This window comes from Perca flavescens, chromosome 12, assembly GCF_004354835.1.
Source record: "Perca flavescens isolate YP-PL-M2 chromosome 12, PFLA_1.0, whole genome shotgun sequence".
NCBI classification, from domain to species: Eukaryota; Metazoa; Chordata; class Actinopteri; order Perciformes; family Percidae; genus Perca; species Perca flavescens.
The window spans coordinates 5,613,369-5,634,369 of NC_041342.1; the positions used below are offsets into that span (position 1 = coordinate 5,613,369).

At 40.6% G+C, this 21,001-nt stretch overlaps 3 protein-coding genes across 5 annotated transcripts; 1 reads left to right on the top strand and 2 right to left on the bottom strand.

The window, feature by feature from the left end:
• Positions 1 to 460: 460 nt before the first annotated feature.
• Positions 461 to 7,114, bottom strand: plekhj1 (pleckstrin homology domain containing, family J member 1). Its single transcript, XM_028593235.1, has 7 exons — positions 6,913 to 7,114; positions 6,669 to 6,792; positions 6,434 to 6,501; positions 6,257 to 6,323; positions 6,019 to 6,109; positions 4,930 to 4,993; positions 461 to 1,908 (listed from the first exon to the last, which is right to left on the bottom strand). Exons 2-7 carry the CDS (start codon positions 6,760 to 6,762, stop codon positions 1,816 to 1,818), a joined length of 477 nt encoding a protein of 158 aa, XP_028449036.1. The 5' UTR covers positions 6,763 to 6,792; positions 6,913 to 7,114; the 3' UTR covers positions 461 to 1,815.
• An 825-nt stretch (positions 7,115 to 7,939) lies between these two features.
• On the top strand, positions 7,940 to 12,023 carry sf3a2 (splicing factor 3a, subunit 2). The gene is made up of 8 exons (XM_028593680.1): positions 7,940 to 8,063; positions 8,839 to 9,130; positions 9,239 to 9,285; positions 9,516 to 9,625; positions 9,741 to 9,790; positions 11,109 to 11,249; positions 11,334 to 11,402; positions 11,513 to 12,023. Exons 2-8 carry the CDS (start codon positions 8,933 to 8,935, stop codon positions 11,777 to 11,779), a joined length of 882 nt encoding a protein of 293 aa, XP_028449481.1. The 5' UTR covers positions 7,940 to 8,063; positions 8,839 to 8,932; the 3' UTR covers positions 11,780 to 12,023.
• Positions 12,024 to 12,964: 941 nt separating this feature from the next.
• On the bottom strand, positions 12,965 to 16,017 carry LOC114565749 (nucleolin). Of its 3 annotated transcripts, none has more exons than XM_028593976.1 (7): positions 15,933 to 16,017; positions 15,233 to 15,333; positions 14,185 to 14,213; positions 14,014 to 14,089; positions 13,777 to 13,911; positions 13,590 to 13,687; positions 12,965 to 13,485 (listed from the first exon to the last, which is right to left on the bottom strand). In XM_028593976.1, exons 2-7 carry the CDS (start codon positions 15,324 to 15,326, stop codon positions 13,102 to 13,104), a joined length of 816 nt encoding a protein of 271 aa, XP_028449777.1. In that variant the 5' UTR covers positions 15,327 to 15,333; positions 15,933 to 16,017; the 3' UTR covers positions 12,965 to 13,101. The 3 variants fall into 3 exon arrangements, with proteins under 3 accessions (XP_028449777.1, XP_028449776.1, XP_028449778.1); XM_028593975.1 differs by having other exon boundaries at positions 15,937 to 16,010; XM_028593977.1 differs by lacking the exons at positions 15,233 to 15,333; positions 15,933 to 16,017 and adding an exon at positions 15,059 to 15,216.
• Positions 16,018 to 21,001: the final 4,984 nt, after the last annotated feature.

Below are 21,001 nucleotides of genomic sequence, written 5' to 3' on the forward strand. Positions count from 1 at the left end.
CACCTCATATAAAAGATGGAATATATTTCAAATGTAATTTTTTTTGCTTTAATTTATTAATTATTCGAGCGTTACTGATAAATGGATTTGTTTCAATCAGGTATGCACATTTTGATAGTTGATTTGTCAAATGATCACCTGAACTGGCACAAAGGAGTGATAAAGCCTCTGTTTTTCATGATAAACTAGATACCATTGAGGGTGAATGACTTATTCAATCTATGCAATGGACACACGTCGCAGCATCAGCCAGCCAGCCAGCCGGCAGGGGTGTCAGACTGTGAGAAGGGCCCAAAAAGATGCTACAATGAATAGCTGTGAATGTGGGGAGGGGCCAGGGCCAAGAATTTTGCTCTACGCCCCTGCCAGCGGTTGAACACTTTTGTTGGACGAACCACGATTAAATAACGTTCTGGTGTTGACAAATGTATTCTAATTAACAGAAGACACACTGCATCGATTTACAGTCTTTCAAATGGCTTTATTACAACAACAAAAAATGGAAAAAAAGTGAAAAATATAATCCAACATGAAATAAAAACAGACTAAACACATTCATTGTGCAAAGGTTGGAAATACATTAAATGACATATCCTGTATGTGGTTAGACTCCTGATTGCTGAAATCAATATCTTACCAATGTGCAGAATAGTAGTCTCGCATTGCCAGACCTTACTCTACGAGTAGCAGGACAGTGAAATAAGATTGAGAGCAATGTTTCAACTAAGCATTAGCTGCAACTCTGTTGTAGTCAAAGAAGTTGGTCCAACAGCTTATCTAAAATAAATCTGATTCAAAGTGCCACAGAAAAGGTACAGTAGGTTCAAGTAAATGAGTGAAATTAGAATAATAATTAAAAAAAAACCTCAACACCCAGTAGTTTGTGCATAAATATAGTTTTTAAAACTAAATAGTCTAAATGGGCTAAAAACATAATGGGATAGCTAAAAAATATCTTTCTCACAAGCAAAAATGGAGTGAAATGGGTGGCTCAGCTCAGCAAATGAAAGGGCCCATGCAGTCTAAATTGGGACAGTAAATACTGCCAAAGATTTTCTAAATTGGGCACTGTATCTAATAATCATAAGCTTCTTCAAGCAGCATACATTTACTCAGTTATCAATATTCATATGTCCTGGATTGATTCTTGTTAAACCCAATAGTGTTCATATTACAAACAGTCCTGAAAGAAAGTCACAGCTCTACAGCACAAGTACACCATCAGATGCTCTGAAAATCACATTGTCTAAAAGTCCAGTAGAAAACATAGTTTAAAACACGTTATTAAAGACAACCAATTAACCAAGACAAAAAGTCGGAAAATAGCATGTAATATCCCCTAAACCAAAACTAAGCGTGCCTACTTTTCCACAGCCCTGTGTAACGTGTGATGATTGAAATAAAAGAAATAATCAACGTTATCACTCCATTACTTTGCGCGGCCTTAGATATCCCGCTATAAGGCCGTGTTCAGTCTGCCTGCGTTGGCCGTCCTACAAAAAACACAGGTCTTTCCATTTATTTTGAATGGGGGTAGTATGTTTAGGCTCTGGCGGGGGAGATCCGACTTGTCAGAGTGTTTTGAGCTATGGTTTGAGGCGGTTTGAGAATCCCGTACGGTAAAAAGGAAACATTAATACCTTTATCGCTGCCACAACAAAGTTTTAAAACACAATGAGGGTACAAAAATGGGTGTGAATGCCCTGCAACACTAAATACATTCAGAGCAGTGAGGATCTAAAAAGCTGGTGTGCTTATGATAATGCAGGGCGGACTGAAATGAAAATAAAGTACATCTGGACACAGGTAGCTGCTCTACAGGGAGGAGGTATCTCTAGGCGTAAGTCGCAGGCCATTGTTGACCTGGAAGCGAGTTTCATCAGATATACCGTACTGCTCCAAGGGGTCCTGTGGAGAAAGGAGAAGATGAATAAAAGTAGAGTCAAAACAAAATCAAACTTTAAATAAAATGGTTAGAAGTTTGAGACTTCTGCCTCCACCAAAATACAGTGTAGGTGAGTGGAATTTAATTAGCGGCTCTTACAGCATCCAAAAATTACATTTGACAACCTAAACAACCACATTTCTTTACAGACTTTGCCATGAACAGTTTTCATCGAGAACTATTTTCGAGGTCTTTGGATCATCCAAGAAACCTTTTCTGTTTTTAAGTTTTCTAAAAGTACTTAATATATGCTTTGAGCACCAAAAATGAAATTTCACGTTTCTCTTTTGTTTGATGGAGTGGCATAAATCTCAACAGCAAAACCTTGTTGAATAAAACCTAAACTACTGAATTTTCCGATCCTGATCTATCTTCTGTTATTCAGTGTGCCGATGTGCTGCAATAGCAGCAATCGGCACAATGCCTATTGTTTCTCATACTTATTCAGTGTGCCGATGTGCTGCAATAGCAGCAATCGGCACAATGCCTATTGTTTCTCATACTTATTATTCAGTGTGCCGATGTGCTGCAATAGCAGCACATGGGCACAATGACTATTGTTTCTCATACTTATTCAGTGTGCCAATGTGCTGCAATAGCAGCAATCGGAGGCTCACGAAGCGTTGCCAACACGCGCACACAAATGACATCATCACGTGTGTAACGCTGTGCGGTGTGCTATGTGTTTTCTAAGAGATTTGCCGCACGGTTTTCACGAAATCTGCAAAAAAAACGCGCAAAATTGTCCCATAGACTTGAATGGGAAATCGTCGGGAAATCGCTTAACATCGCTCATAACAAGTCCTGTTTGGGACTATGCTGTATCGCCATACTTTAATGTAGAAAAAAAATAAAAAGTTTAAACCGAAGACAAGACTTTGGCCTTTATTGGGCTGAATGGGCATTCGGATCTCAAGCACAGTTTCTATGAAATCACAGTTTACGTATCGTCGTCTTTTCAGACCGTTTCAGATTTTCCAATGTGTGTGTATGGGGCCGGAATGTTGAGAGTTAGAGTGGGAGTCAGAGTGTGGAGCTGAAGTACGATTCTCGGAAATTTTTCCAAACAAATTGCTCTCCCTCCTACAGTTTTCACTCTTCATACATCGTACTTGGTCAAAATGTAGGAAATCTTGTGGCGGTTGCAGACATGTGACTATGGAATCCCCCGGACGTACACTTTTTGCTCTAGACAAACCAACTGCCGATAGAAACAGTGGAGTTGAAGTACGAGTCGCTGAAATTTTTTTCCAAACAAACTGCTCTCTCCCGTACAATTTTCACTCTACATACATCATCGTTGGTCAAAATGTGGAAATCTTGTCCCAGTCGCAGACATGTGACTATGGAAACCACCGGACCTTTACTTTTTGTTATGTTGAAACCAACTGCCGATAGAAACTGTAACAAAAATGATGCTGCAGTACTTCTTCAGACCGGTTGAGATTTTCCATTGTGTTTGTATGGGGAGAGAATCCTGAGAGCTAGAGGGTGAAGCAGCATTATGATTCTTTGAAAGTTTTCCAAACAAATTTCTGTCTCCCCTACAGTTTTCACTCTTTATACATCATAGTTGGTCAAAATGTAGGACATTTTTTGCCGGTCGCAGACATGTAACTATGGAAACAGACGTACACTTTTTACCACTTGAAACCAACTGCCGACAGAAACGGAAAAAAGTATCTGAAGGATGCAGATGGTTCCCTGTTTGTTACCTGCTCTTTGTCCCATATGTTTCATACCACAAACATAAAAACCACATCAATGCGTTTGCCAGACTTTTATCTCTCTGGTGATCATAATATTTTGCCGTTTGGACCCACGTTTTTGACTTACAGAACAAACTTAAGAGTATTAATTATCATTACATGTATATGTTTGACCCATGGAAGACTGTCTCCCCCTCCCTACCCCTGCACTGTGGAAATCACCATAGCAACAAGTTCTGACACAGACACATTCTATCATGGAGACTTCTGGAAGGAAGGGAGGGGGGGAGGAAGGAAGGGAAAGAGGGAGGGAGGAAGGGAAGGAGGGATAGAGAGGGAGGGATAGAGAGGGATAGAGAGGGAGAGGGAGAGGGAAAAGATGGAGAGTGAGAGAGAGGAGAGAAGGAGGTAGCGAAAGGAAGAGAGAGGGAAGGAGGGAGAGAGAGGAAGAGAGGAGGGAAGGAGGGAGAGAGAGGAAGAGAGAGGGAGGAAGGGAGAGAGAGGGAGGGAAGGAGGGGGAGAGAGGGAGGGAAGGAAGGAAGGAGGGAAAGAGAGAGGGAGAGAAGGAGGGTCACAACTCTAGTGTTGGGTGAAATAAAAACATAGTTTACCGATTTACATGTGAAAATATATGTTGTCTCTATGCTTGCTAAAAGTACTATTTTTTAAATGGAGTCTGGTGTGTTTAGCGCTAGCTACTTCATACCTGTTTCTGGTAAACATAAGGTCTTAAATAGGTTTTAAAAAGGTTTATCTCTAAAAGGTTAAGACAATTAACACTTCACCATTAAAACACTGTATGTATTTAAAATTTAAGCAAATATATATATATTGTAGTGCTGAGGCTTGTGTCGCTAAACCCACCAGACTCCATGTAAATAATCAGTACTTTAAGCATCGTAAAACACACTTCATTAAAAGTCGACAGAAACCAAAGAAAGCTATGAAAAGCCGTTTTTAGGCTTCTCTACACGTTTCCCACCATCACAACTCTAGTGTTGGTTGAAATAAAAACAGTTTACCGATTTTCATGTGAAATTTCTCTCTCTCTCTCTCTCTCTCTCTCTCTCTCTCTCTCTCTCTCTCTCTCTCTCTCTCTCTCTCTCTCTCTCTCTCTCTCTCTATTTTCTAGTTGCTGATACTGTGCATTTCAGTGAGTCAAGCATGGCACAAATACACTTCACACCTAAATCCTTGCTAGTACTACACAGTTGGATACCAGCACCATCTGTGTGGCATTTAATGCATCAAGATTGCTGCAATGACGGGTCTTACCTTGCCAGTGAGCCTGTGGATTTCAGTTCGATAGAATATAAGGTTCTTCCTCATGAACTCGTAACTGCAAGAGATGAGATGACAAATTAATTTGACATTCGAGGGGGGATATTATTCCCTGTTTTGGGAACATCATGGTTTTCCCAAGTATACTTAAACACAAGGTCAAGTAGTGATGAATCAGTTAAAAACTTTTCAACACAAGTCACATTGTTGACATTGTGTCTCTGGAAACAGCTACATCATTCATTTGTGACAGATTCACCCATGTGAGTCTATTACTGGAGGCTAAGACACAATGAGGTGTAAATTCTCACCGCACATTGCGAAGCTGTTTATCGCTGCAGATATGTGACCATATTCAGTTAGTATTCAGTAGAGAACACATTTGCTATACTGTTCATTCATATGGCCATAGTTGTGTAGTAAAGTTGGAGAATTCAGACATGCTGCTGCTGCATTTTGTTGTATTTAGATTACTCAATGACCATATGCAATAAGCAGGGTGCAAACTACAGGGGAGCCAGGGGCCTCTTAATAAGACGTGAGCTCCTGTAAAAACATGATTCGTGAAATTTTGGGGGTTCTCTTAAATATTGACAATATAGTTATTTTTGCCATGCATTTAGATTTTTCTTCATTATTATTTAGCGTGTGTACAATGAGGCTATCATTGATGTATGATATAGGCATTAGGGGGATTCATGTGGTTATTAGCTGATCATTATATATTATACATCAGATGTGCTGACATAAAGCAAGTAGGCCAACAGGATCACAACTATTGTAAGGTTTCTTTGCAACAAAAGTCACATTAATTCTTCTCTTTGAGGCATGCATAAGCAATTTAGTCTTTAAAATACAAACATAAAAAGCAAATCACAGTCATTAGTGCCTTAAGCTGTATTGTGTTATCAGCCATAGAACTCAAAGTCTTTAGCTTGTAATGGAGAAATTCTGGTATTTTTACTTGATAATTGACTGAAATGACTGATTATCAAAATGTTCTGCCAGTTACCGCCAGGTCACCAAACGTGTGTATATGATCGTGGTGTCTATTGTAATCAGATGGAAAAGAGTCAGTCCTACCTGGCCTTCATAATCGAGTCTACCCACTGCCTACACTGCTCTTCTGAGTCACACTCAAACAGATACTTCCTCTCTGCTTCATCCAGAAATGCTACAAAGAGAAACATAGAATTACACATGCACAAACGGTAACTGTAATATAAAGTTACAAACTGAAACTAAAACAACAAGGAGGGCGGAGCCAGGCTAAGAAAGTGTAGGTGGGTCATGTGAATGTGAAATGGAAAGTGTAACTCACTAATAGAAAAGCTCTGGCTGTCCTCCCTTTCCACCCGACACTGCTCCAGCAGCAAAGCTCCAATTGGCTGACAAATAAATAATGACATTGTTTCACTTTCTCAAGAGGAACAGGAAATATAATGAATACATGGAAGGAAATGCCCTATGGGCACGTATAAACCGTAATCCAACTGACCTCCTCCTCATCAATTCGGAAATAAAAGAGGAAGTTAACGACGAGTTTCACCAGCCTCTTCTTCACAACTGTAAAACAACAAAAGGGTACTGATATGAGACCGTACAGACACGGTATACAGCTGATGCATGACATATATCTGATGGATGCCGATGCTAATATTAGGTATTACATGAAACAAAAGTAGGTGTGATGTGTGATAAGAACTAAATTTGTATGTAATAAAGCCTGTTACCGTCTCCTTTCTTGGGTCCTCGCATCCCCAGCTCGGCTGCCATCTCCGAGGGCTGGCGGCTCAGACACACCAGCTCCTTCTCGTTGAAACGCATCACGTTCACGTTTCACTGACGCAGTACAAACTATGAGTAAAACACAGATTAAAGGGGATACTTTGGCTACGACTGAGCCATTCCCGCCGACAACATAACAATGGAGTGAGATAGCAGTACGTAACGTTAGTGACAGAGTTGTCTAGATACCGTCGGTTAAACGTCGCTGTATCGTTATCTGGTGTTCTCGAAATATGACTTGTGTTTGCTCATTTCTGCGGTCAAACAAACACAGACAGGACTGTAGCCTACTTCTTCTTTATGCTACACACAGCCGAACCGGACACACACACAACACTCCTCTCGGTTGGCAGCTATGGTTGGCAGGCACGGCAGTGACGCGCTTTGCTGGTAATAGTACGGTAGTCGGTGAGGGTCATATTCATATTAGGCGAACAGTGCGTTTACAAACGTAGGCGTAGGCTACATACTTGAACGATGCAGCCTGTTGTTCCGACTATGTAATAGAATGTGATGTATTTGTTTACTGTTATGATAAACATATAATTAACAACATGGATACATAGATCTATTTCATTATTGGCAAATGCTGCAGGAATGTGGAAAAGAATACATAAAAATAACATAAAAAACATAAACGCCACGTTGGATGTATGAACAATACAATTGGGTTTTACAGTAGATTCACAATTGTGATATAAACAAAGCAGATTAATAATTAAAAATTTGAGTATTATGGAAACGAATAATTTGAATTGCTTTACTTATGTAAATATTCAGGCAAGTGGTTTAATAAAAGTTCTAGGTGAGCTATGCATCTGTTTACGAGCAGTGTGAAATGCAAGAATGGGTTGAATCTCAGAGAGGAAGTCTATTTTATTAGTGATTGTTAGATGTGTTTGTGATTCAGCTGGAATAGTTTGGTTGAGAGGCCATAATATAATAAAAATGTTGTGCATGGGGCAATGAAGACTACCACAGATGTAGCAAGACAGGTATAACACGTTTACTCTGTACGCTCTTCTGTGGCTTTATTCAATAATTCTCAATTTGATTTTTTGGAGCTAAGCTTAACCCGAATATAATCGTTTTTTTAAACTACATGTAAACGCACTGAGTGTCAGACATAATAAAAATAAAAAACTATTTCTATGGTCAGACCATAGACTGCTAATAATATACAGTCAGACCGTCAGACCAGTCCAGGAGGGGGCGGTAATGTACCTGAAGCCGTTTGCCAACTGCCAAAAGCCAAAGAAGAAGCTACTTGGGCATGCGCACTCCAAATATACATGGGCATGAGATCCTAACCAAAGAATTTCTAATACGTTGGGAAGTCGGTGAGTGTTTTGAACAGTAAACTGTTTACAATATCCATGTATGGTTAATTAGCTATCGTTTTGTCGTGTAACTAACCACCGTATTATCACACATATATAGCTAGATACGTTTTACTTCTAGTTTGTTCAGATTTGTTAAAATCCATCAATTACTAGCTGGTAACACCGTTAGCTTAGCATTAGCATTATTGCAATGCATTCAGTAGGTAACGTTAGCGTTGCGTTATGCTAACATGCTGCAGCTAACTGGAGTTCGTAGAAGTCATTAAATGGAATACATTTGTGTTACAGCGTGATAAAAACCCCTGTTGGCTGTGGTAAATTATCTGAAGTAATTCAGAAATATTTGGCTAAATAACTGTGCTGTTACCTTGTTGCTAGTTAAGTTAGTAGGACAACAATCCCCGTTAAGAGAAGTTAGCATAAAGAACCTAGAAGGGACTGAGGATCCATTGTATTGTCTTTAAAACACGATATGCAACCTAGACTAGTTATGATGTATTTGTTCTATTCTCTTGGAGTTAAAGGCGCACATACTTTACTTAATCTGCTATTCAAACTGTGTACATGCACATAAGACATGAACTTGACATGACATGAACATTCAAATCATAGCTATTATTATCTGAGCAATAATACAGTAAATACAGTCCAGTCAATATTCTTGCAATGTTTACTCATACCTCAGTCCAGGAATGCATAGTATAGTAATAACAGTAAATATTATTCTTTATTTACATCCTTGGCAACAGTGTGTGCTTTATTTTTTCCTCAGATAATCAGGAAGGATCTGCGTTGAGTACCTGTCCAGTGTTAACTGGGTAACCAGGTGTGACTGTCTGCGTGATTGAACCCATCACCTTGCAAAGATGGATTTCCAGCACCGAGCTGGAGGGAAGACGGGGAGCGGTGGGGTGGCATCTGCCTCTGAGAGTAACCGTGATAGGCGAGAACGGTTACGTCAGCTGGCCCTGGAGACCATTGACATAAACAAAGACCCCTACTTTATGAAGAATCATTTAGGATCATACGAGTGCAAACTTTGCTTGACACTTCATAACAATGAGGTGAGGAGGCACATGATGACACTTTCCTAGATTATGTTATCTGAACTTGGTGTTATTTCTTGTTATGCCAGTATCTTGTTTGACAAACCGCTCTCCTCTGCATCACAGGGCAGCTACTTGGCTCACACGCAAGGAAAGAAACATCAGACCAACTTGTAAGTGCAATGTGCAATTTCTATTTGTTTATGTTGTGTTTTCTCTGACTGATTTATTCTACCTCACCTCCCCGCGATAAACTTATCAAACCACACTCTCACTTTAAATATACTCGACTTGTGTGTGGATCATCAGCTATTTTATGGTTGCTGTGAATTGACGGAGCAACAACCCACTGTGTCCGCTGCATTTATTAACAGTTAAAAACTGTTTATTTCGTTTGTTTCAGAGCGCGGAGAGCAGCCAAAGAGGCAAAAGAAGCTCCTGCTCAGCCAGCTCCAGCAAAAGTAAAAGTTGAGGTCAAGAAGTTTGTCAAAATTGGCCGACCAGGATACAAAGGTAAGCTGGCTGCGTGGTTATGAATCAGTGTAGTCATTATTAAGTTTATGCTGATTGTGGTTTCACTGCACATGTATTGCATTTTAATATATGGTCCATGTCTTTCTCTTTATAGTAACCAAACAGAGGGACCCAGAGACCGGACAGCAGTCCTTACTTTTCCAGGTTAGTGTCTTTGGTGGGAATCCCGCAAATAAAATCTGTTGATTTGAAGTTTTTTTTTTTTTTATTATTATTATTATTTTGTGAAGATTCTTAAACAAAGCAAATTAACATAAAGCTCCACTTAAGATAGATGCTGGCTTATGAGTGTGGTCTAGTCTCACCCCTTACAGCTGAAACAGCTGTAAACAGATGTTGTCCAGCTCCTCAATCCCCATTCTCCCAAAGCTGGCTATATACTGTACTTCTAAGAACCTGACCTTTTCTCAGTCTGAAACTGCTGTCTAATACATCTATTATTTTAGTAGATTATTCCATCCATTAATCAAGGACTCTGATAAGAAGTACTTTTGCTTTTATTAAAGAGCAATTGTAAATATACAAAAGAGAAAATAATCTCTTTAAAATGAACAACTAACCCAATCAACTAATGTAATGTTAGACTGGATGCTTTCTGCTGAAATTCTGAAGCGTTCAAATTGTGCTATTGTGGTAGGCTAGTTGAGTTTTACAATAGATGTACATACTGTATAGAATTTTCTTCGCCCCTCGGCTTATTTCTCTCTTCCTCCATTTTGCAATAGGCGCCGTCTTCTTCACGTTACCTGTACACAGCCTGTAAGTGCGTTGTGTGTAGAGATGGCCTGATACAATTTTTTTGCTTCCCGATACCTGAACTTGCGTATCGGCCGATACCGAGTACCGATCCGACACCAGTGTTTCATATATTTTGTTATGTTTTAACAACTGTATACTACTATCCCTGTATGGATGTGATATTATTTCTATCTTTGTTGTCGGTCTGGCTCATGTTAAACTCTTTTGTGAAACATGGACAAACACAAACAATGAATGCCATATAACTTTTCTTTTATTATCCAGTTTGACAGTCAGTTATAACGGAAAAAGAACATAAATAAACTACTTTTAAAGTAGATTTTCTTTAGGGCTTTATTACGTGGTATCGGATCGGTGCATAAACTCCAGTACTTCCCGATACCGATATCAGCGTTTTAGGCAGTATCGGAGCTGATACATCTCTATTTGTGTGTAAAGTTGATACTTTTTTTTGGCATCTCTTCGTATTGGAGGAGCTTGCAAGCTTGTGGTTCACAGCAGAGCAGATGTTGATAAGTTGTGTCATGTCAGACATAAAACCAAACTTGACAAATTTGGTCCAGCTGGCCAAATGAAGTGAGCGGCTGTATACTGAAATAGTCCCAGATCAGCATCATCCCACGTTTCAACCAACAAAATTGTTTTTAGTCGTCGTGGTTTTGACTGTAAAGGACAAATCTATATTCTTCTCTCTGTTCATCAGATTGACTACCCAGAGATCGCTGAAGGAATTGGGCCCAGGCATCGTTTCATGTCCGCCTACGAACAGCGCATCGAGCCCCCTGATCGTCGCTGGCAGTACCTGCTTTTGGCTGCTGAACCATATGAGACTATTGCCTTTAAGGTGAGTGGAAGCTGCACTTCTACTGTGCTTTTATAATATTTTTCTCCTTGCTGTGATATAACCTCAACATATTTGCTCATTTAGGTCCCGAGTAGAGAAATTGATAAAGCAGAAAACCGCTTCTGGACCCACTGGAACAGAGAAACTAAACAGGTACTAATAAGCTGATTAACATTTGTTACCACAAAGCCAACCTGGGTATTTTATCAGGAAAGTGGAAGCATTCGGTCGAACCAGTGTTTTAATGTTATTTTTCTTCCTAGTTCTTCCTACAATTCCACTTCAAAATGGAGAAAGCTGTTCCCCAGTCCAGCGGACCCCCACCTCCTGCAGGCGTGAAGCGCCCTCCTCCTCTCATGAGTGGAGTTGGACCTCGCCCACCAAATGATTCTATGCCCCCTCCCCCGCCAGGTGGGATGCCCCCTCTCCCACCTGGGGCTCCGGGTAACCCCCATATGCCCCGTCAGATGCCCATGCCCCCCATGCCAATGAGGCCACCTCCTCCAGACGGTCTTATGTCTAATAATTGATCCCTACTAGCGTATCATGATTGCTTTCTTTCATGTTGTTTTCAATTATGTTTAAAGTCTACATTTACAAAATCTTTATACATATGTTTGGTTTATGTTAATGTGTAGGGCAGCCCGTATGACCACACTGTTTTGTATAAATGCTTAGATTCGGGATATGGAGCTATGATTGAAAATAGCTCATCTTTTAAGATTCTGTTTTTGTAATTAAATTCCGTGGAGAAAAAAAAACATCTGCCTATCAAAGTCTGGGTTTTTTACAAAGACATCAAATACAGAAGGATTAATTGATGTATCCTGTGAATGGGTCATAGCAGAAGAGATGACCTTTTAAAGTGCTCATATTATGCTAATTTTCAGGTTCATAATTTTATTCAGAGGTTATATCAGAATAGGTTTAATTTTCAAAAAACACCATCATATTGTTGTACTGCACATTGCTGCAGCTCCTCTTTTCTCCCTGTGTGTTGAGCTCTCTGTTTAAGCTACCGAGTGAGGCATCACACTTCTGTTCCATCTTTGTTGGAAGTCCACATGCGCAGTTGCTAGGTAAGGACTACTAGCCAGTCAGAAACGGAGTATGAGGGCGTGCCACGCTAGCAGCTAGGTGAGCATTATAACGTGTGTTACAAAGTGACGCACTTTCATCACGGAAGTAAAGGCTGGACTACAATAGAGCTGTTTGGAGCAGTTTGTGAACAGTGTGTTTGTGTTGGAGATGGTAAGTCCCTTGGGAGGGGGACTTTGGGCTTTTTCACTTTGTAAACCTATTACGTGCACAAAAAAGATATATAACACAATAAAGGAAAGGGGAAAAGCCAAAAAGCACAATATGAGCACTTTAACTGGGCTCTCTGAAGCAGCTCTCAGAGGACATAACAAGCTTGTGGGTCAAATTATTGATGACCCCCAATCTCAATCTTTTGTTGGCCGTGTTCAGTACCTAACAGCTACGTACTTTTGACAGTTTACTGAGCTGGCATGATTGACAAGCAGTTTATTAAAGCTGTTGTAGATCTTTCAACACTAAAGAAAATGAAATGATCACATGGTTATTTTAAATAATGCAGTCAGCACATTAAATGTCTTTGCAGGTAACTCAAAGCAAATCTGTCTACCAAAGCAACAATATCTGTAACACGTTGAGGTCATTTAACTGAAAGCACACATTATTTTTGAGCCTCATGGTATTTGAAAGATTTAATAGAAGAAAATCTTTCATTGAGTTCAATATTTCCTCCTTTAATAAATATTATCGAATCTATTCAGGTGAACATTATTTAGAAAATGACATGGCCACTGCCACTTTAGAAAGAATGAACTCATCCCTTTTGAGTCTTTTTCTTCTCTTTCTTTTCCTCCAGCTTTTTATTCTTCTCTGGCTGTTCCTCTATTCCTTCATCCTCGTCTTCCTCATCTGCTGCTTCTTTAGGTTCCTCCTTTGTATCTCTTTCTTTCTTGTCTTTGATTTCTTCGTCCCTGGCTTTCCTGGCCCTCCTGTCCTTTATTTTCCCTCGTTTTGGTTTCATGAGTTTTTTGTCTGGCAGTGGCTTGTTTCTGAGACCTCTGTATGCTCGTGCTGTCGCTCCCCTCTTTGGCTTTCCTCTTTTGACTTCTCCGTCGTCGTCATCATCGTCCTCCTCATCCTCTTCATCATCAAGGTCTGGCAGCCACCAAAGCATGACGTCCCAAAGAGTTGTCTCGGGCTAGAATGGGGAGAACACATGAAGTATTTGACACAATACAAACTGTGGTACATGAACAGCTGCACTCCAATAGGTGAGTCCAAGTTACTTGTTGATGTCTTTACCTGTGGTGGTTGTCCCCTGTGTCGTAATATGCCAGACCGTCTCACTGTCAGTTCAACTTCCTCATCCTCCTCTGCTCTCCCCTGACCGCGCAGACTTTCTGTTTAAAAAAATAAATAACTAAAAAGACCACTCAGTCACAGCAGGCATGTCATTTTGTAACTGTGGTGCTGCTTTTGGTTTACTTGCCATGAAGCCTGTGAAAGCCTGAGGTGAGCACCAGGATGGTAATGGCCACTAACAGACAGCGGTTGAGGGTGACGTTCTCCCACGGTCTGTCAACCTGGTTCACGTTTTGGATGGACACAGCTTTATGCAAGGATGCTGAAGGAAGTGCAAGAAAGAGGAGGGACACTTGTATTGTAATCCAGTGAAGTAAACATTGAAAGCTGACAGGGGTTGAGGAGAAAGATGGTAGTGACTCACTTGTTCTGGAGAAGCTGGGTTCCCTGGGTAAAATCTTGGGTTCTGCTCTTGGTTGCTGTGAAAATGGAGGCATTTCCTGTCGGAGAACAACATGTAGCTTATAAGAAAAGATGTATTAGGCGATGTGAACGCGGTAAAAAAAAATGTTCATGTTGGTGTTTTCCAACTAACCTCTCTGACTTTCCTTGTCACGTACATTTCTGAAACAGACAGATGGACATTTACAGAGGGATGATATCAGAAATCTTATAAACCACAAACAACCCTTCCCTCAATCTGGAATGTATTTATCCACCTTCATCCATATTCATACATTATTGTTGGCTGACATTTGCTGCATTTTATTAACCTCTCATTTACATAAAATTACAAGTCTACTGTGCCAAAGATTTTTTATTACAAGCAGACAAAACTGGGTCCATCCCTATGCTCCCTTTATTTCTATGAAATTTTCCCACTATCAAAATTAGCCCCTTTGTTCCCTCGCCCTATGTTCCCTCAAGGATTTCCTGCCAAATTAGGCCCTGTGTGTCCCTCAGCCCTATGTTCCCTCATTTCTATTAAATTTCCCCACATCAAAATTAGCTCTATGTTCCCTCAGCCCAACCAGTCATGATGTTTTGGATATGTGACGTTGTATTCATCACTGCAGTAATACTGATCAATGGTTTAGGGGATAGGGCTGCATAGCGCTAGGGCTGAGGAAACATAGGGTTAAGGGATCACAGGGCTGTGGGAACACCTGAGGGAACATAGGGTTGAAGGAACACATGGTTGAGGGAACATAGGGCTGAGGGAACACAGGGTTGAGGGAACATAGGTCTGAGGGAACATAGGGTTAAGGGAACAAAGGGCTGAGGGAACATAGAAAAGTCGGAAGACCAAAGTCCTTAGGATTCATTCTCTGGAGACCTTAAAAGACAACAAAAGTATTTCAGTCTGGACCAAAGTGCTGGCAATTTTAGACTAGATTATAGACTTTTAAGAGCTCTGCTTCACAAGTACTTTGTGTGTGTTTGGAGAGAGTGAGGCTGATTACACCCACCATCCATTCAGTACGTCTGAGCTGCATTGTCACTGTGTTGCCTTTGACCAGGAGTCATATTTCAGTCGCTCCCTGTGCTGCTGCTCCTAAGTATTTATAGAGTTGTACAATATATGCACAATGGATGAAGGCTTTTATGTGCAGGCATTACAGATTCTGTGTGTGTGTTGCCACCTGGTCTGCAGATCTGTCGAACAGGCTTAAGTGGAGGAGGATCTGCTCTTGGTGGCCCTAACTCCTCTTCAAATGTGTCATAGCTTTCTTCCATACCTTCCCTGAGAGACAGAGAGGGGAGAAGATGGACATGGCTTAAAACTGAGTTTGTTTAAAAATGATTCCGCAGATTTAGACGTGCATATTACACAAAGCTTTGCATTTGAATCTAGCTGTAGTCAGAGGCCAGTTCAGATTGTTGGTATTTTTAGAAGTGCCTTTCTTGCCTGCTTTTACCTTCCAGAAACAAGATGATTCAAATGATCACAATTTCTTTACAGCTATTCTTATTAGTATTCTTGACTTTGTAAAAGTTATTTCCATTGTTTCATCAGTGTTCCACATTGGCTGCACAAAATGATTTAAGTAGAAGGTCAACTTCTCTAGTTTATGAATAAAATTGAAGCAGTTTCTTGACCTTCACATTTACAGATGAATGCTGTGAGGCCCTGATGTCTTACATGACATTTCTACACAGACATTGGGTTAATGTCCTAGCAGCCCTATAAATAGATGAAGCAAAGCCACTGGAGAGACAGATGGATACACACTGCATACAAATACACAAAAAAATAAAGGGCTGATGTTACCATTATACCCCAGGCTAGGCTGTCCCCGTGATGAAGCCTAACTTTTGAACCTGATTGAAATAAGGACCTACCTGCCTCAACATTTGGGGTCCCCCTGGGCAGCGTCTGGGAACCTTTGTCACAGAGCCTGTTGTTCCCCTGCAGAGATGGCAGCAGAGTCACGCTCTGAACTCTGACAGCCAAGCACAGGTGGCAGAGAATGAAAAAACAAAAAAAGAATTGAATGTCAGTCATACGTGTTGACTGAGGGAGGGTGACATTAACAGCTTTAAAATCCCAAGAGAGGGCTGAGATGGTAAGGAAAGGCCCACACCTCATACCAAGTTTTGGATTAATCGCATAAAAATGTTTATCTTATCTGGTATCAGTCCCACAGATTTTGAGCAACTAGGACAGCACCCCTATAAATAAAAACTGTAAAAACTGGTTTTGTGTTTTGAAAACAGATAGCAAGAACAAATGGAGTTGCTTATGGTACAGATATTATTTTAAGATGCTTTCACATTTTTGGTCTGAAAATGTGGACATTATAATGGACACTTTTACTAATCTCACCAGCAGAGAGTGCCACTGTACTTAAAAGATGTTTCAGGCTGCTTCACAGATCAAGTCTGTAGTCTGTCACACAGATTAACAGAATGGCTGACACGCTCCTTTTTATGAGTTTACCATCAGCCGCACCCTCTACATCAAACTCTTTAGACACGCATGACCATTTTGTTAGTCAAATTACAACCGTTATGTTCAGCTATCCTATCAACAGAATAAGGCAAGTGGATATTCTCATACTGTGTGTGTGTGTGTGTGTGTGTGTGTGTGTGTGTGTGTGTGTGTGTGTGTGTGTGTGTGTGTGTGTGTGTGTGTGTGTGTGTGTGTGTGTGTGTGTGTGTGTGTGTGTGTGTGTGTGTGTGTGTGTGTGGCATTGTAAACAGATGTAAAGATGATTGGGTTATATCAGGGTGAGGTGGTTGCAGGCCACCTTTATGTGGGAGGGGAAGGGAAGTGTTGGTAAACAGACTTGTGGCGATGTTGATGACTCATACATGGGACTCTGCCCAATTCCAGCTGAATCACACATTGCTGTACCCATCAGGAATCATTTTGTAGTGGACATAAGCTTTGTAACCTTTTGCCGTGGGTAGACTGACCAAGAGAAGGCCGGGATACACCCAGCGCCAAATCATATGACGTAATGTCCAACAACTGACACAATCAATCTCTTTCAGTTGTGGTGCTTTTTAAAATCAAAATTAGGTGGCCCACCACTTTGGTCCAGAATGAAATATCTCAACAACTAATGCTTGCTCTTGGGGGGAATTGTTTGGTCTCTGTAAATTATAGAGTGCAGTCTAGACCTACTCTATCTGTAAAGTGTCCTGAGATAACTTCTGTTATGAGTTGACACTATAAATTGAATTGAACTGATTGATTGCCATGAAATTTGGGTTGAGACATTGATGTTTCCCTCAGAATGATTGTAACAACTGGTGATTCTTTTTTTTTCATCTAGCGCTGTCATCAGGTTAGATTTAAATTTCCACATCCAATTTGCATAGTTAGGTGCTGTGCACATGTGCCCCCCACTAAAATCAAAACCAACCCTTCGTTTAAGACACAAAGTGTACAATATGTTGTGCTGTAGGCTCTCCTATTACAGTATACAGAACACACACTGAATATTATAGTGGCATCATGTCTTCATTTAGTGTTATTCTTGCTTATGATGAGCTTTTCTGCAGACTTAATGACCAAGTGCACACTCTGTCAGTGCTTACATTGAAGTCCCAAGGATTCGGCCCCATCATTAGTTAGAGTGCATCATGAGGAAACACTAATAATTCAAAAGCGCATTTGATTTGGATAAATTAAATGAGCTCCTCCAATTTTAAACTGAGCCTTTAGATTTCCTTCTTAATGTCAATTAGTAATCTGAGCTCTTTCTATTTTATTCTCAGCACGTGTCGAGGTAAAAAGGTGAAACTCTGCCAAGTTTGGGCCAAAATCTTAAAGCAACTACAAGGAACTTTCATTTTGTGTTCACCGTGATCTGGCTAGTGCGTGCATTTGTTTTGAAAGCTATAGTGAAAGAATGACGCAACTTATTTTTTTAAACTATTACTATTACTACTATTTGCAGGATGCATAGCGATAAGGTAATGTATCTATTTGTGGCTATGTAAGATAAATAACTGTAAAATGACAATGGTGGAATACCTGGGATGAAGAGAGCCAATTCAGGATTGGTTTAAATCCCTTCAAATCCTGCAATTATCTCCATCTGTTGAATGACCGACCAAGGTTGACATGTGTTTTCACCTGTGCTCAATCACTGTCCCTTTTAGCTTGGGTACGAACCCAAATCTCATTCACTGGTACTGTTCCTTCCTCACTAACAGGCTACCCTGGTCAGGGTCAATAACACCTATTCACAACCAGCTGCGGTGCCCCACAAGGATGTGTTAGCTCTCCTCTGCTCTTCACACTCTATACCAATGACTGTGTTACCAGTGCACCATGGGGAGTACCAGCTCCTGCCCTCCGGGAGGTGCTATAGGGTCCCAGACTGCAGAAAGAACAAATATAAACACTCTTTTGCTCCTCTGTCAATATCTCTGCTCAATCAACACAGGAGGGCAAAGAAGTGACAGTTCCCCCCCACTTTCATCTATATTTATGGCTATTTAAGACCACTCTTTCCAGGCACGGGCCCCCCTCATATTAATTCATTATCTATTTATGTTTTTATTTTTTTATGATGCCTATATGTTTTTAGATTTTTGTCTTTAGGTTGTTGTGTTGTAATTGTTGGAGCTTGTATTGCAAGACGAATTTCTGTATCTACGGACAATAAAGTGCTATCTATCTATCTATCTATCTATCTATCTATCTATCTATCTATCTATCTATCTATCTATCTATCTATCTATCTATCTATCTATCTATCTATCTATCTATCTATCTATCTATCTATCTATCTATCTATCTATCGTTCTTCAGTCATTTATTCTTTCTTTTCTCTTTTGATGATCCTGCCCCAGTGTCAGCCATAACCACAAAATAAAGCATTAAAACTGCTACTCACTGTGAAACTTTGCCAAGGACAATGTAAACATAGGCTTTTCTGGTCTGCGTGGCGTAAATGGTTTAAGTCTGATTTTGGAATTGACCCGGGGACAAACACTACGAAAAACTATATAGAAATAGCCAGTCTTCTCGCTGATGGTCTCGTTTGCTTATGTAGGTCAAATAGAGGCATCAGTATTAAATTGAAACGGTCTCATAACCTGTTCAAAACTCCTTGTAGCTGCTTTAAAGAATATTTCAAGGACAACACAAGCCCCATGTGGGCACGTCATGCCCTATAAGGTGAGCAAACATTGCTCGCGGACATCTACGTTCCAAATTCAGTCACTGGAGAGATCCGTGCTGTCCCCTTTTTGTCCTTACCAAAAGTGTGAGCTGCTCTATGCTGCTCTATGCCCTTGTACACTGAGGAGTATGGTGGAGCTTGAAACAACATTGACTGTGTAATCTGTCTCAAACTAACAGGCTTGAATGACTTACAGGGACTAATTAATATTGGATTTAATTATTGTGTCTGCAGTCATTGTAAAGGCATATGTGTCTCTACAAAGCTAACGCTGATAGATGATGTATCCACAGCTGTAGACCTGAGACTTTGACTTCAGCCAGACCATTGTTGGCCTCAAACAAACCACTTCTTTGATCCTGTAAGTGTCAAAAACCTCTTCACCGCACACCTCTCTAACGTCAGGAGGTGAGAAAGTATGCAGGATGAAAACTTCTCTTTCAGGCTCACTTCTTCCATTCTACTTCTGCCACTTTTCATGTGTACACCTGAGTTCAACACCATGAAAGCTTTTGAGCTTTATTCCCAGTTGTACAATTCATCACATCTCCCCCTTCTCTTTGACGGCAGGCTTTTTTGTCCCACCTGTGAGTGTAGTGATTTGCAACAGCTGTAAGGTATTCTTTTGCCTTTCAGATCAAAAACTTTACAAACTAGGTATTTTAAAGCCTACTAAAGCCTTTCATTCAGAAAAGTTAAGGACTTCACTTTTACTTCCTGAGACTTGATTTGCTTGAGTGTTTACACACTGGCCCTCACAACAATGGTGAAAATTTGTATACATTTTTGACCCCACAATTATCCCCAGAGAGGGGCAATTGTAATTTTTCAAGGACAGGGGTAAATAAAATGTACGTTACCGCTGAATGAGTGTTCTTGTGTGTATTTTTGTGTATCATTTTTGGAGAACCAAACCTATGGGGGTGGTGGTGGTGGTGGTATGTAACAGTCGTGCTTAATATATTTGGTACCCCTAAAGTGAGCATGTCTCATGTTTTGATGTGGTAAAATCAGGAATAAATAGAAAAATAACACTGAATCAAACAGGCCTTGCATGTCTACACACCTTCCATATTTAACCATGAGGCCTATTGACTTGATGTCAATTATGTAGCTATGTAAAAAGATAATGTATAACTTGGTCTTGCAAAGTTTGACAAAACAATCACAACTCAAAGTCTACGAAGTAGCCATTTCTGGGGCTCTCAGTCGGATGAAGTTTTTCTCTTTTGTCACACAGATGAGTCTGTTAAAGGTCCCATGGCATGAAAATTTCACTTTATGAGGTTTTTTAACATTAATATGCATTCCCCCATCCTGCCTATGGTCCCCCCCCCAGTGGCTAGAAATGGCGATAGGTGTAAACCGAGCCCTGGGTATCCTGCTCTGCCTTTGAGAAAATGAAAGCTCAGATGGGCCGGTCTGGAGTCTTGCTCCTTATGAGGTCATAAGGGGAAAGGTTACCGCCCCTTTCTCTGCTTTGCCTGCCCAGAAAATTTGGCCCACCCATGAGAAAGAGAGAGACATCATGGCTTGCAAAGTGGCAGTTGGTCAAGGCCACACCCCCTCCACCTTGCCCCCCCCCGCCAGAAGTGGCACATACTAAGGAAAGCTCATTGTGGGACTGGCTCTAGTGGTTGTAATTCTGCACCAAGGCTGAATTTCGGGAAAGAGACTTCCAATACAGTATTAGGGGACCACTAAGGTCTATATAAAAGCATCCAAAAAGCAGCATGCCATGGGACTTTTAATATGCATGCGTAGTAGCTG

Bases quoted from the DNA above. Each gene is read 5' to 3' on its own strand.
- plekhj1 (XM_028593235.1), bottom strand. From the start codon at position 6,762: ATGCGTTTCAACGAGAAGGAGCTGGTGTGTCTGAGCCGCCAGCCCTCG. The intron at 6,502-6,668 runs GTAACAGGCTTT...GTTGTTTTACAG, and splicing joins AGGACCCAAGAAAGGAGACG to TTGTGAAGAAGAGGCTGGTG. The intron at 1,909-4,929 runs GTAAGACCCGTC...CTTTCTCCACAG, and splicing joins TCCACAGGCTCACTGGCAAG to GACCCCTTGGAGCAGTACGG.
- sf3a2 (XM_028593680.1), top strand. From the start codon at position 8,933: ATGGATTTCCAGCACCGAGCTGGAGGGAAGACGGGGAGCGGTGGGGTG. The intron at 9,626-9,740 runs GTAAGCTGGCTG...TTCTCTTTATAG, and splicing joins TGGCCGACCAGGATACAAAG to TAACCAAACAGAGGGACCCA. The intron at 11,250-11,333 runs GTGAGTGGAAGC...TTGCTCATTTAG, and splicing joins ATGAGACTATTGCCTTTAAG to GTCCCGAGTAGAGAAATTGA.
- LOC114565749 (XM_028593975.1), bottom strand. The intron at 13,912-14,013 runs GTGAGTCACTAC...CACTTCCTTCAG, and splicing joins ACCCAGCTTCTCCAGAACAA to CATCCTTGCATAAAGCTGTG. The intron at 13,688-13,776 runs GCAAGTAAACCA...TTTTTTAAACAG, and splicing joins AGGCTTTCACAGGCTTCATG to AAAGTCTGCGCGGTCAGGGG.